The 16,293-nt window shown below is 38.3% G+C and overlaps 1 protein-coding gene across 42 annotated transcripts in view; it reads right to left on the reverse strand.

The window, feature by feature from the left end:
- Positions 1–16,293, reverse strand: part of MYH10 (myosin heavy chain 10) — a 153,866-nt gene that overhangs the window by 67,804 nt on the left and 69,769 nt on the right. For all 42 annotated transcript variants that reach the window (XM_074018564.1, XM_074018545.1, XM_074018555.1 and 39 more), the window contains 7 exons: positions 10,540–10,603; positions 8,627–8,725; positions 6,714–6,857; positions 6,383–6,478; positions 4,640–4,758; positions 3,536–3,688; positions 173–346 (listed from right to left, as the gene is read on the reverse strand). In XM_074018564.1, coding sequence (XP_073874665.1) covers positions 173–346; positions 3,536–3,688; positions 4,640–4,758; positions 6,383–6,478; positions 6,714–6,857; positions 8,627–8,725; positions 10,540–10,603 — 849 coding nt within the window. The remainder of the gene's footprint in view (positions 1–172; positions 347–3,535; positions 3,689–4,639; positions 4,759–6,382; positions 6,479–6,713; positions 6,858–8,626; positions 8,726–10,539; positions 10,604–16,293) is intronic.

Genomic DNA, 16,293 nt, shown 5'->3' on the forward strand with positions numbered 1-16,293 from the left:
CTGACTTTTAAATTCTGTAGATATTTTATCAGAGTATCACCTTTCTGGAAAATTTAGATCAGAAAAGTATTTCACCACTGAATAGCTTGGGTAATTTCTGTCTCGGGTTATGCCGCTTAAGGTCACTGCTTGAATGGAAAATGAAAGACAACGAGCAAGAGAGCGCTCTTACAGGCCTCTCTATCAGGTCGATGCACGGCTGCAGGTCCAGCCCGAAATCGATGAAGTTCCACTCGATGCCTTCGCGCTGGTATTCCTCTTGTTCCAGGATAAACATGGTGTGGTTGAACAACTGCTGCAGCTTCTCGTTGGTGTAGTTGATGCAAAGCTGTTCAAAGGAGTTCAGCTACAAATGTCAAAGAGTAATTTTCCAAACACGGGGAGGCAGAGGGAAAATGGGAATAATTAGTCAGGTAGTTATAAAACATGTTTTCATTAAAAATTACTAATTAGGTATGAAGTACATGATTGCTTCTAGCTAATGACAGTGACTAAACCAGGTGGGGTGGTCTCCCAATCCCTCTCTCACACACAGCCTTTTTGAAAAGGTAAAGAGAAAGAACATACTGTCTATGGTCGCATTACTGAACTGCTAAAATGAAAAGATAATAAACTTAATATGCTAACTGAATGCTCTGCAAGTAAAACAATTCAGTTCTTATTAGTGAATGGGTTAAGGACTATAAATAAATAAACGAGACAGTAAGAAAAAGAAGAAAAACAAAGGCTTGGAAAAACCAGAGGCAAAGGGAGGTGAGCGAGGTGGTGGGCGTGCATCTAAGCTGGGGTGGAGAGTGCGTCTGGTTCTGTCCCACTCCACTGCCACTCAGGCTGCAGGCTCCAAGGTAAGGTGGGAAAGGAATCATCTTTACTGCACGAAATTGTTGTTGGAGCTCAGTGGGGCCTGGCACATGGAATGCGCTTAGTATGAGGCTCTGCATTACTTCTCTAAGCATTCCCTTCCCTTATCAAATATTTGACCTTTGCAATATCAAAAGTGATATTGCACTGCCCTCATAAAGTGAATTTGGGCGTTTTTCATGTTATTGTCATTTCTGTTCCTTCTCTGTGAACTCTGCCCATTTTTTAAGAGAAAAATTGATTGGGTGAATGGATGGATGGGTGAATGAATAGGTATAATTTTCTTAATCCTATACACTAGAAGTGCTCAACCTCTTTCCTGCTTCTATACTGTTCACACAAGCTGCATGTGCCCATAAATAACCTCTTTCATTATAAAAAGTGATTTTCAATTAAAGAGGATTTAATCCATCTCCAAGGAGTTGATTTAGAGTCTGAAAAAGCCACTCCAATCTTTCCCATTCTCCAGGAGCTGTTAAATTCACTATTTCAGAATGAGGTCACGTAAGGAGGGCAGAGGCAGTGCTTGCCTTGCTCAACACTGTATTTCTAGCACACAGGACAAGCCTCATATTTACAGACTGCCGGATTCTGCTTATTCCTGTTCATGTAGGTGAACTTTGCTTTGCCTCAGGATGATGACATCCTATTGCTCTGTTTAGCCTGGGCTATGACAAAGAATGGTGGTTTTTTTTTTTTTTTTTTTTTTTTTTTTTAAAGGAGTCTTGCTCTGTCGCCCAGGTTGGAGTACAGTGGCGCAACCTCGGCTCACTGCAACCTCTGCCTCCCAGGTTCAAGCAATTCTCTGCCTCAGCCTCTGGAGTAGCTGAGATTACAGGCGTCTGCCACCACACCCAGCTAATTTTCGTATTTTTAGTAGAGATGGGGTTTCACCATCTTGGGCAGGCTGGTCTTGAACTCCTGACCTCATGATCCACCTGCCTTGGCCTCCCAAAGTGCTGGGATTATAGGTGTGAGCCACCACGCCTGGCCAAGAATGGTGTTTTTAAAAATGAATTTCTACTTGTCTTCCATATTTAAACTACCAATTATAATTTTAATTGATTTTTAAATCAATAATGCATGGTATAAAATTCAAAATGTACACAGAATTGCACCAGTTTCACTTCAATGAAACTTATTTGTTCTCCCTATAATCAACCAGTATCTCCTATTTTTGTGATTCTTCCAGAAATATTCTATGCACTCAGAAATGTGTGTATGTGTGTGAACCTAGCTTTTTTTTTTTTTTAACTTAACGATGTATCTTGTTACGTTGTGGGATCTTTCCTTAGAATATAAAGCCAGCCCATTCTTTACAATGGATGCATAGTATTCCATTGTATGGAGGTAACATAACAATTTGAACCAATTTCCTAAAGGTGGACATTTAGGCTTTTTCTTTTCTTTTCTCATGACAAATAACACTCACTGAACAACTTAGCATTTTTACCATCTACATAAATGTAACATTTTCCCATCGAGAACAGGGTATGTCTCTTTACTTGTTCAAGTCTTCTTTTTTGTAGCAGCACTGTAACGTTGCCTTCATTTAAATCTTGCCCATTTCTTTTAAAATTTATTTTTAGGTGTTTTGTCTGTTTTTGTTGCAGCTGGAAATGAGAGTCTTTTTTTTCACTATATCTTCTGATCATTTATGTAGAGGAAAGTGACAGATTTTTTTAATGCAATTTGTACCCAGCCACTTTTTGTGATTTCTCAATTTATTTACAAATCAATACACATTAAAGCAATCTCTTAGAGTGGCAGTGGCAGGTTCAGTATTTATGAGGATAGACTTATAATTTTAAAGGGGTTCATTTTAAAATAAGACAATTCATTACCCAATAGTGACTAAAGTTAACACACGGATGATCACAAAAAGCATTTCATATTTGTGCCTTACTATATTTACATGGTTCACATCTATATTTATGGAAATAAAGATATAAATTTTTAGATGCCCAAAATTTTATGCAAAATTTTCCCTGCAAAACTGTAGCAGGTGTGTGACTGTGAACCTTTTCCACATTGATGATGAGTAAGTGTTTGGACAAATCTAGTCAGATCAACAGTGAAATCTATTATTAAACACTGGTTATATCTGCAGTACACAGATCACTGCCTGTCCAGGCACCTCCCTCTCACTTTGCTCCTCTCCTGATTCCCCAGCCAAGCCCCCGTCATCTTGCTCGTGTTCCACTACAGTGGCCCCCTTGAGGGCCTCTCGACTTGGCCCTACACTTTACTCCATGTCTCCAACTCCTCTCTCCCTCTGGTCAGCTGTATCCAGTCACACTGGCTTTCTAGCAGCTTTGAACATTTGATAAGTTCTGTCCCATACAAGACCACTGGAATTGCTCTCATTATGCTGGGAAACTGACCAAGGCTGGCAGCATCTCATCCTTCAAGTAAGCCTAACTGTTGCCGCTGCAGAGGCACCTTCCCTGAACAGCTGTCTCAAGCTGGCCTCCAGTTCTATCACAGCACCCTTTCTGCATTCTCACAGACCTGTGGATTCACTGGTTATATGCCACTTATTGTTTGACTCTACAAGAATGGCAGGGACTATATCCCCAGTGCCTGGTATGTGCTGGGCACACGGTGAGCTTTAATATTTGTTAAAAGAACAAATAAAAAGAAGGAAGAGAAAGAGGAAGAGGGGGAAGAATACCTCAAAAATTTCAAATCCAGCAATATCCAGGATTCCAATGAAAGATGCTCCCTGACGTTTGGTCCTGTCCAGAGCTTTATTGATGCGATGAACGAGCCAGCGAAAGAGCCGCTCGTAGGTAGCTTTTGCCAATGCTTCTACTGCAAAATCTGCCTGCAATTAAATCACAACAGCCTTTCATTCTGGAAACCATCTCGACAAAGCATAAATAGCTGTTTTATGGAATTTAGTGTTATACAGCACTCGAAAAAGTTGAGATAGCAGTCACTACTTAATCATGTCTCAGTTTTACACATCAATAGAAGGCAATATTAGTACAATTAAATGAACACTGGGAATAATAATTTGCGGGATGGGTAAAGATGCCTAATACAAATACGCTCCTCCCCACGCGCCTGGGTTCTGGGCAGCACTGTCCGCCCTGAGTCAGCTCAGTCAGCTGGCACTTTCTCTCTGCCGTACCGCCCAGCACAGGGACAAGGTGGCAGGGGCCCTTCTGCTGGCCTGGTTCCCAAAGTATGCAGATTTGTCTACTGGATTATCTATCTAGCTGGGGAAAACTGGAAATTATAATTTGACATTTACTTTTAAAAAAAAATTTTTTTTAAATTTTAAATCACCTTAAAAAAATTTTTTTTTTTGATACAGACTCTCGTTCTGTTGCCCAGGCTGGAGTGCATGGTGCAATATCGGCTCACTATAACCTCCACCTCCTGGGTTCAAGCAATTCTCCTGTCTCAGCCTCCTGAGTCGCTGGGACTACAGGTGCATGCCACCACACCCAGCTAATTTTTGTATTTTTAGTAGAGACAGGGTTTCACCATATTGGTCAGGCTGGTCTCAAACTCCCGACCTCAGGGGATCCACCCACCTCAGCCTCCCAAAGTGCTGGGATTACAGGTGTGAGCCACCGCACCCAGCCCCTTTTAAATGTTTTTGAAAATGAAAAAGTAAATATACTAAAAAAACCACTCAATTAGTATCTAAAAACACCCATGTAAGACAGTTTGTATTGATTCAGTTTGTTACATGTCAATCAGAAGGCCAAATGGCCATGGCTTATCATTCAAACAAATCAGTAATAAGAATGAACATGAAACCTACTTGTTCTTTGGTCTGGGCTTTTTGCACATAGTCTCGGCCGACCTTGATCCGGGGAGTCAGGATGGCCCGAGTAAACTCCATCACATTCATCCCAAGAAGATGGCAGAGTTTCTGTGCAACTGAAGTGTAAAAAGTGTCCTAAATCCTACATTTTTTACTTATAATCTACTCACAATATATTCAATAAACACTTGAAAAACCTTAGTAATAATTAAATTGTATTAATAAATAAAAGTCTTAAAATCAGGCAAGTTTTAGGTCTAATGAAAAATATCTTCCATCCCTTCAAATTAATACACACTCATTTTTAGGCTACAAGAGATGGCTAGTCAGCATTTGACTGCCTTGCCTATTTTTTCATTTTTTTAGATGCAGGTTCTCACTATGTTGGCCAGGATGGAGTGTAGTGGCTATTCACAGGCGTGATCTCATGGGAGTTTTGATCTGCTCCATTTTCAACTTGGGCTGGTTCACTCCTCCTTAGGCAACCTAGTGGTCCTGCTGGGAGGCAACCATACTGATGCTGAACACAGTGCAAACAACCGATATGCATAGCACATGACGGCCTAGAACTCCTGGGCTCAAGCCATCCTCCTGCTTCAGCCTCCTGAGTAGCTGGACTACATGGCCACCATGCCCAGCCTCCCTGCCTTTACAAGACTGACGTGACCTGATCCTCTTCTAGTTATGGGTCATTTAAAAATTTCAAAGCCAAGCTATACTAATATGTGCCTTACTCTGCATTTTAGATGGCTCCATTTTTAGTCTATTTAACCATGGAAAAGCCATACGGAGGATGGAGGCCCAGCCGCCAATCAAACTACTTTGATTGAATGACAGATGAATGGTCCTGGAAATCAACAGCCCTAAGAGAAGGTGTCACAGTTTGGCCAGGAAATGATGACCAAGAAGCAGCAGGAGTGGCCCCTTAGAAGAGCCACACAGAATTAAATTGTTATCAAGCCTCAAATTGGTTACAAAAAAGGATTATTTCAAGGGCAGATAATGTGACTTTATGTCAGCCTTCACCTGCCACAGGGGATTGTGGATGCCTCCATGAGGCAAGATAACTAACTTGTTGGAATAATCAAGTAGTCAAGGCAATATAGAGATCCTTACTTTTCTTTTTCTCTCCAGACCATCTGAAGCGAACTGATATATATATTTTTAATATATATTTTATATATATAATAAATATATAATTTAAATATATTTATATATTTATACTTTATATTAAATATATATTTAATAAATATATAAAAATATATCTGGGTCACAAACTTTTGTTTCTGACCAATGCAAATTTAAAACCATTTTCAACATTTAAAAATGAGAACATTTCCTTTAAAACCTAGATTTCCATTTTTTCTTTGAAAAGTCACTCATATTTGGCAACACTGGGCCTATAATCCTGGCAAGCTGCACACTGGCTGGAACTCAGCAGCTGCAGCTCCCTCTCAGGCAAGCGTGTGGCCTCCTGCGGCTGAATTCTCCTCCCTCAATTCCCAAGGCCTCCTCCATGCTAAGGCAGAGACTGCTGCTACTTTTCATCCTACGCCCTGTCCCCTGTCCTCATTTAGAGAATCAGGGGGACCCTCGTGTAAGCACACGAGGTTGTCACTCTATTCTTGAGGGTCCCTTCGGAAATGCTTCAGAGGTGCTTTTATGCTTGCATTGTAACACGTTCTTGGAGAGCACAACAAGCCACTGAAATAGAAATAAAGTCAGTATTCATCAGTTTACCTGTATTTTCTGGCATGGAAGCTTGATCAGTATTTCTCTCCTTTTTGAAAGAAATATTTCCAAACTGTAGCACTGAAGATACTACTTTAAGCATTGCTTCACGTTGATAAAAAGAAAAAAAAAATTAATATTGCCTCAAAATGTAGCGGAGACATATTCTCATTTATTTTGTGCTAAAAATTAGCTATACAAAACTTTTCAGGAAGACATGTCTTTTCAGGATTTCATACAATTCATTACTTTCCCAATCATTTTCTAGTTTAGGTGATTTACCCCAAATGTGTAAGTCTTAGGAAAGTGAGTATGAGAATCTCAGAGAAATCATACATACACAGAATCTCTTCATGAGAGAAGCCCATGATGTGCATTGCTTCCATGGTCTCCTGGAAGTTATCTTTGTCTTGCTGTCCCGGAATAGGAATATAGCCATTGGAGAGAAACCTGTAGTTATTAAATCCTTCGAGAAGCAAATCAGCTAAAAGGAAATATAATGGAAGAAAATTTAATAAATACTCATGAAGACAACTAAGCCACACCTGCATTCAAACTGTGCCGTTACAGGAGAACAGTGGTCACCATGCAACCCATTGCCAGCAAAATGTTTTTTGTTTTTTCTTTATATATTCATGTAAATACACAAACATACATGTTTTTGTTATCTGTACCAACGAAGGAAAATGATGACGTTAATGATGCAAAAACCTTAACAGGAGTTTTGGGGATGGCAGTTTGTACAATATTCTGTTTGAAATCGGTTATCTGGGAAATGATGTCAATTTTCCAGATGATAAAACTTTATTGTTTTCAGATTTAAATATTTTAGCCCTCTTTTTTGAAGGAAAGCTTTTAAACCCATATTCTATATTCCTATCTTAGCAAGTAGTTTGCAGCGAACACTATGAAGTGAATATGAAAACTACCATGGACATGAGCTAAAGATACAGTGCCGTGGATCAAGCAAGTCCCAAGCCCAGCAAAGGCCCTGAAACCCTTTCCCCAAGCCTGCTTGCATGGTGGTTAACTTGCCTTTAGAATGATGATGTGATGTGGTGCAGCAGACTATCATAACAGGTACCCACACTGACTACTTGTACTGTAGGAGCCATTGATTAAAGAGAACTTACTCTCTTGACAAATGCATTCTTGAGAGCCAAAGAATATTTCTCAGGAGTGCTCAAAAGAGCAGGGCTATTTATCCATGTAACAGATATGCAAATGTGCTCCCAGCTTTCTTTGTGACTGGCTCTCTCGCCCTCCTGCAGAGAATTTCTGCAGGTCACCCTGTCCCCTGATTCTTGTCTACATCACATTTCACTTCTACAGGGTACTGCCTGCAGCTATCTTTTTCTATTTCTTTCAACACTTGGATCATTTTAAAGAATTTATTCCTATTGCAGTTATTGCCAGTCTAAAAGCCTGAGCATTTTCTTCTCTTCAGTGTTACATATCGCATAATCTTGAATTTTTAGTCTCTCCTTGGCAATAACTCTATTTTTTTTGTTGCTTGGTTTTTCCCTTGCAGGTCTTTCTCTGATTAATTTTTGGGTTCAAAAGTTTCACAGATGTCTGTGGTTAGCAAAAGCCTAGACACCAGATGAGAAAAGTTTTTACTATATATGTGTCTATTTTGATATCTAGATAATATATAATCATGCAGAAACACTAAATTTGAGAATCAGAAGAGATGGGAAAGTTATGCATCTTCTCCTCTCTCTCATATATTTCTAACCCAGCAAAATTCTGACCCAGACCTGAGCTCTCCTTTGTACCTGCCCAACGCTAAACTTCTGGTCCTTGTGATTCATGACATTCAATCAATCAATCAATATCCACCACAGGTTCTTTCTAGTACTCGTGGGAGCAGTAACATATATTCAGTTGTAAATTTAGAAATAAAAATATATATTCTACTTAATTTTATTAGATAAATTTCTTTTCCCTTACTTTCATATTTTAAAATGTTGAAAGAGTTGTAAAATATGCATCATTTATCTTCTAATTTAAAATTTTTTAAAAAGAAATAAAAGTACCAAAGATTATATTATCTACAATATCTGCTGCTTAAAATAAAGTACTTACCCCATGGCATGGAAGTTCAATTTCATTTTGATTTTCATGTTTTAACCAGCTGGAAATTTGGTGTTTTGTGTGTAAAAAACTGTTTCCCAAAATTGTTTTTTCTCAAAAAAATATTAGAAGAGATATTCCAGTGAATATAAAATAGTAAAAACCTTTGTAACTTACACTTTAGGTGTTCTCCTGCTCCAGATAACAACTGGTAAAAGATATGAAAAGTACGTTCATCTTTAGCTTGACGAACAGCACGAGACTTTTCCAGAAGGTCTGAGCAAAGACGGTTAAGAATTAAATGATTGAATATAATTCTTAAATAAAGGCCCTCTTTCAGTGTCTGTAAATTTAAATCATAAAACATCTTCTTTCTCTGATATATATAAAGTATCCTGCAATGAACTATTCTAAATGACTGTCCTCCATCTGTGAAAAAAGAGAATAGATGCAACTTACGTTCCTCACTGATCTTCCAGAATCATTGGTCTGGGAAGGAACTTAAAGATTATACGTGCTTCCCTCACTCAGCTCCACTCTACCCCATCCTTCCCCTAACTTGGATTACATTCAAAAGAATACTACACTATACAAGGAACTATAAGAAGCTATTAAAAATGAAGTACAGTTGTTTAAGGCAGGAGAAACTCTATAATACCAGATTAACACAGTTTTATAAATAAGGAAGCCATGGTACAAGGAAATTCGTCAAAATAATATAGCTAATAAGCGGTACAGTTAGGAATAAAAAATTTGGCTTGACTCCAAAATGCATGCTGACAGCGCCCACAACGCTACCCTATTGAAAGCCTCCTACATGAGGGGTACTCGCCCCTTCACACTCAGCAGCGCATGTAACTTTCCCAAATGCCTTGACAGCTATGACGAGATTAAGCACTAGTCTTCCCTCTGCTGCTCTGGAGAACCAGTGCGGCCAGTAACTACACCTGCTGCTACCCACCCTGCCTGGGCTTCCCACGGGGCAGGTGGCACAGTCCCCAGCAGCTCCTGTGTTGTTTCACACCACTGCACGCCCAGCTGGGTATCTTATCTGGGGCTCAGATCCACAGTTCTTGATGCTCCAGGAGTGCGTATGGCTTGACAGTCACACTGGCATCTCAGAGAACGTGTATTACAGCTTTGGAAGATGATTGCCTCTCTTGAGGTAAACCTTCTCTGGGGCCACCAAAGTGAATTAATTCTGTATATGCCAGATAGCCTGAATTTTAAGTCAGACTATCCCACACATCCTCCATGTCTGCTGAAAGACACACTCATATGAATCATGCTCTGACACACCTGTATGAAGAAAGCTCAACTGCAGATTCATTCTCCTGTCATTTTCAAGTATTTCCAGATTTTGCTGGCTGTGAGTCTATCTGGAAGCATAAAATACTGTTCTTAACCAGAAAATCATGGTCTATCCCTCGAAGGATAGAAACAATGTATTTCTGTCACTGGAGATTATTCTAACAAGTACCCGAAAATTGTCATCTATATATCCTTCTAATTGGCACACTATCACTCAGAATCATTTCTATTTTCTTACATCTCCAATCAAATGTGTTTTATCTAGGTATGTATGTGCATACACATATATAAATCTTCTTATGGCCATTCTATGCAGGTGACATTTCTTAGGACTATTCTGTGTATTTGACATTTTATTTTTTTCTCCAGCTTTATTCTACTTAACACTAACTGAGACTACTTTAACTCTGTAATCTTGTAAGGATTATTTCAATGAGTACATGTTCATCCTTTCTAATATCAGAAATACATGGTAAAAAGTGGGCTAACAGCAACAGGGGGAGGGCAGCTGCGTTCATCTGAATGTCCTATACCACACAAACACTGTGGCACTCTCCACTTCCCCAACCATGTGAATAGGTTATGGCCTGGTGTTACAAACAACAAAACACTTCGGAGTTAACATTCAGTAGTCGAAAGTATTTGAACAAGGCATGCTATCTCCGGGCTCAAGTTCTATCATCTGGATACTGGGAGTGATATCACGGAGGGTTGCCATGGGGTTGTAAGAAGACTCAATCATTCTTTATTTTGGGTTATACATTTACGAAAAAGGATACATGTTTCAATGTTGGCCCCAACGATATAGCCAGTTACATCAAAGTTGATCCGAATAAATTTGCCCTGAAAATAAATTAAAAAGAGAAAATTGAAAATAAATAAGTACATGCTGGATATGAACACTATAATAAACTAAGAAGACAACAAGCATCCATGAATTAGTTACAACAATGGATCTTATATATTGCCTCAAACAAAAAGAAAAAAGAAGAAAACAGGCTGTGATACATTTAAAAAAGTAGCAGTAGAAAAGGCTACTTTCCTGGACTATTACATAATAAAATTAGAAATTATTAACAAAAGGAAAGTAGTGAGATCCCAGTCATTCAGGAGTTTTTAAAAGCTCTTCTGAATAATCTGAAATGGGAGAGATTTTAATAGTTTTAAAGGACCACTCTATCCAGCACTGTAGTGGTAGATTTAAACATCTGAATAATATAGATGATTTCCTAGAAAAATAGAAATCCATTCAAGAAAAACAAAAACAAAAACAAAACAGAAAATTTAACCCATAAAAATAAAAAATAGTAAAACAGAATTACTTCTTTAAAAATGCTGGATTAGTCTTATGAAACAATTTTACAAATTTCTAAGGAATATTTGATTTCTTTACTATATATAACCGTTTTAGGGAAACAGAAAAATAGTTACTATTTCATCATTCATTTTATAAAGTTGTCATAACACTGAGCACCCAATCTGGTAAAGATATTACAAGGAAAGGAAAGCAAGCTGGGTGTGGTGGCTCACACCTATAATCTCAGCCCTTTGGGAGGCCAAGGCGGGTGGATCTCCTAAGGTCAGGAGTTCGAGACCAGCCCGGCCAATACGGTGAAACCCCGTCTCTACTAAAAATACAAAAAAAATTAGCTGGGCATGGCGGTGCATGCCTATAATCCCAGCTGCTTGGGAGGCGGAGGCCGGAGAATCACTTGAACCCAGGAGGCAGAGGTTGCAGTGAGCTGAGATTGTGCCACTGCACTCCGGCCTGGGTGACAGAGTGAGACTCCATCTCAAAGCAAAGTAAAAGCAAATATGGTATGGTTATATCTTACTTATAAAAATATATATAAGGAGAATCGCTTGAACCCGGGAGGTGGAGGTTGCAGTGAGCCGAGATCGCACCACTGCGCTCCAGCCTGGCAACAGAGTGAGACTCCATCTCAAAAAATATATAGATAAATAAATAAAAATACATATATATAGGGCCATATTAAACATTTTACAAAAGAAACATAATGATCAAGAATGGTTTATTCCAGGACTGCTAAGGGCTGATACCAGTAAACACACCACTATTATTCTTCATATGAAGAGTCAAGGGATTGGAGGGCTTCCCTTGAGGAAACTGACAAGCTGTCTCAAGTTTACTGGGAAATGGAAAAGGACTTAGAATAATCACAACAATTCTGAGAAAGAAGACCAGGGCTAGGGGAATCACACTACTTGATTTCAAAAAGCTATAAATTTACTAGGACAGTGTGGTATTGGTGTGAGGACAGAGATACAGATTAGTGAAACAGAAGAGGGTCCAGGAATTGATCATGTATGTAAGTTAATTCATTTCAACAAAGGTGTCAAGGTAATTTAATAGGGAAAGGACAGTCTTTTCAATAAATGGTGCTTGAAAAATATGCAAAATGAAAGAAAAAATTAAAGGAACCTAGACTTTTACCTTACACTACATATAAAACTTAAAGCAGATCACGTACCTAAATATATGGGCTAAAACTATAAAACTTCTCAAAGAAAACAGGAGAAAATCTTTATGACCTTAAATTAGACAAGGATTTCCTAGACAGAATGCAAAAAGCGTGAACCATAAAACAAAAAACTGGCAAACTGAATTTCATCAAAATTTAAAACTTTTACTCTTCAAAAGATACCATGAAGAAAATGAAGAGAAGCCACAAACTGGGAGATAATATTTGCGAAACACATGTGATGAAAGGTTTGTTGCCAGATTATACAAAGAACTCTTATATTTCAATAGTAGGACAAACAACCCGAGAAGAAAACTGGGTAAGTGATTTGAATAGACACTTCATCACAAAAGATATGTGAATGGCCAATAAGTATATGAAAAGATGTACAGTATCATTAGTTATTAGGGAAATCTAAGTAAAAACAGCCACGACGAGACACCACTATATAACCATGAGAGTGGCTACACATTTTAAGAAAGACTAGCAAAGATACAGAACAACTAGAACTATCAGACAACCCTGGTGAGAAGGCAAAACGGTACAGCCAGTTTGCCGGTTTCTCATGGCGTCAAACACAGATGACTCTACGACCCAGCAATTCCACCCCTGGGCGGGGTTTCACTCACGAGAAAGGAATGCATGCATCCACATGGACTTGTACATGAACGTCCCCCGCCACTTTATTCTTAATAGCCCCAAACTGGAAACAACCCAAATGTCCACCAGCTGGTGAATGGATAAAGACATTGTGCTATATTCACACAATGGAACACTACTGAGCGACGACAAGGAATAAACCAGTGACACACCCAACAACTTGGATGGATCTCAAAAGCATTCTGCTGTGTGAAAGAAACTAGACATAAAGCACTCCCTGCTACATGATTCCATTTTCTTGACATGCCAATTACTAAAAACTCTAGGGACAGAAAGAGCGGTTTCAGGGGCAGAGGCAGGACGAGGGAACTGATGACACAAAGGCTAAAGAAACCTTTCTGGAGTGAGGGAAACATTCTTCCTCTAGATCCTGGTGCTCACTACACTATGTACACATTTATCTAAATGCATTGAACTGTACACTGAAAAGGGTGAATTTTATTGTGTGCCAACATTTTAAAAACAGTTAAGGGAGAGATCATAGGAACTCCTAAACGCCAATTTTTAAAATATAACTCAACATCCGTTTTACACAGATGAGCATGGCCCCTTGTGCAAGGATGACATTCAGATCCGTGAAGCATTCTATAACATCATAATAATAATAATTCAATTCTGTGTATTTACTATAAACATATTAAGTTAAATATGCTTCCCTACTGAAGTGAAAGTCGTTAGATTTACACTCTTCTACTTAAACGGCACCAGGCAGCTTGCCCATCCTTTTACTTACTACTTGAGGGCCCTTCTCACCCTTCCCAAAGTGTTACTTTTCCAGTATATTAATATTTACCTTATATTAAAAAAAATGAGTAGTCTGTTTGGGATGCTACCTAAGAAGTTTCTCAGCTATATTTTATTGTATGTAAATTACACCTCAATAGTTGATTTTTAAAAAAGAAAACAGGAATCACTTTCTAAAATGAATAATCCATTATATTTTTGCTCAATATTATGAGCATTCATTAAGAACTTACCCCATTTTCCTATAAAAAATAAAAAACCCAAACCAAGCTAGCAAACAAGGTGAAAGGGAATGTGTGTGGGGAGTGTGGGGGCAGAGCCCTGGGAATATACTGACTTCCTGCTTGAGGAGGAACAAACTGTGAGATCAGGTCGCAGGAGAAAGTTCTATCTCAGGTGTGTGTCAAGGAGCTCCTTTAGCACTCCTCCTCATTCTCCTTCACCACTGCCAAATGTCCTAACTCTGCCCCCACCAAAATGTACATATTCTATTTTACGTTGTCTGACAGTGCTGCTTTGCACTAAGAAATACACGACAAGCTTGATATACTCAGGCACCATGCCGTCATCATAACAGAGGTGGATTCCATGAAGGCCGGCTCCCGGTGCCACTAAACCACAGTGTTCAAGAGGGAGTTGGAGTAAGAAGCAAAGGCATTTTGTGACAAACAGGCTCTTAGGACATCTTACAAAGTCATGAACAAAAAAACACTTATGTTACACAGTAAGTTATCAAAACAAATGGCAAAAACAGTATTACTCTGGACATGAGTCTAACACACATCACAGTGAATGTCGACAATATAATAGAAGATAAGAATTTAGGATTTCTTTAGAAGTTAGCATGGTGTCAGTCACCAAACCTGCAATTCCCTCTAGCCTAGGTACTGATTTAAGGCCATCAAACTTACTGAGGTAATGATTTAAATTCCTCTGAAGACCACAATGCAAATCCATCATTACAAGGCTGCTTGACTATCAGTGGTGAGCATTTAGTATTTTTCTTCTATAAAGACCTTGTTAATTAAGAGTCGCATAATAAAACTGACAATTTGTTTGCTTGGTTAGTTTGATTTTACAGTGTGGAGAAAGTTTTGTTTGGATTTTTAACAGGAGAAAAATTTTCCCTCCTTTTGAGATAGGCTAAACAAATAAGCACTTTACATAAATAATATAATTATGACACGAAGAGATGCTGACCTAATGCTCCCCAAACTTCAGACAAACACTGAGGCTGTACTTTAACACCTGAAGCACAATGTGCACTTCCACGCATAGCACAGAGGTGCTATGGGAACACAGAGAAAGGAGAAGGCTTCACATAAACAGCGCCAGCCGAGCCTAGCAATCTTAGTGTTTACCACGTACATTAGCTGCTTCCAGCTAAATGGTATTTTAAAGAGAGGTTCTGTGCTTAAGTTCACTGGAAAAAAAAACAAAAAACAAAAAAACACTACAAAGAGTAGGAGTCCTTGGCATATTGCAATCTAATTTCAACTTCTAAGTTGTGAGGGAAACTGCATCTACTATGTTGAAGAGATACAACATTCTGGGTTAATAGCTGTTCTAGGCAACAACTGTGGGCACCCTTCTCTCTTCCGCCAGTAGGTTCTTACTTATTATTGCCCTTGCATTGTCAGAATGCAATAGTTGAATATATAAAATTCTGATAGCTCCTACTTTGTTGACAAGAGAAAGATCTTTTTTGCTCTGTAATTATAAAACATTTTCATCTTTAGATTTGTAAGCATCAATTAGAATGGTCAACCCAATGACTTTACTCATTTTATATTATCTATTTCCTTCTAATAATTTTCATATACACACCTGCTTTCTGCATTTGTCCACTTATGAAACTTATCCAGGTACATACTGGTACAGACATCATACAAGATTAAAGAATACTGTTATTTCATCTATTTGCTCATCTATTTGCTGAAATAACAGTATTCTTTAATCTTGTTGCAAAATACTAAGGAAATTCTTCCTACTGAATGACTACCTGGATGCTCATGTCATGTTCCTTTTTTGCCCTTAGAAATATATATTATTCTTGAGTTTGAGAAAATTCTAGGCTATCACTTGGAGACTCAGTCTGAGACTCTCTTTATAGAACTGATTTCATCATCATCTTTACAGTCTACCATGCTATCTGTCTCTTTGTGTTCATCTTCTGATTGATCCAATGTTTGTGAAATGTTTTTCTGTCAGTTTCCTTCCTCATAATGTCTCATTGACATTATGAGTAGAAATTGAAAACTTCTGATTTTTCAACTACGTTCACTAAAAGCTAAAAGTAACCTATAAAGATGGATTCTCTAGTTTTCTTTCATACCTACTTGAAAGACAATGCAATATTTGGGGTGATATAATAAGAAAATTAAAAGATGATGCAATAGTTATTGTAGCATCCTTCTAGGCAATTATTTTATTCTTTTTCTTTTTTTAGCATAGTTGAGAATAAATGAGTTAATAATGAACCAATTTCTAGGATAACAAAACAGCAAACTATTTCAAGATGCAGAAACAAATAAGATCATTAATACTCCATAATGTATCTTAGATTTATAAAATGGCTCAATGGACCCACATGTAATTGCAAGAGAGAATGAACTTTATTCTATTTAAAAAATAAGTACATTTTGT

Source organism: Macaca fascicularis, chromosome 16 (assembly GCF_037993035.2).
Source record: "Macaca fascicularis isolate 582-1 chromosome 16, T2T-MFA8v1.1".
Lineage (NCBI taxonomy): Eukaryota > Metazoa > Chordata > Mammalia > Primates > Cercopithecidae > Macaca > Macaca fascicularis.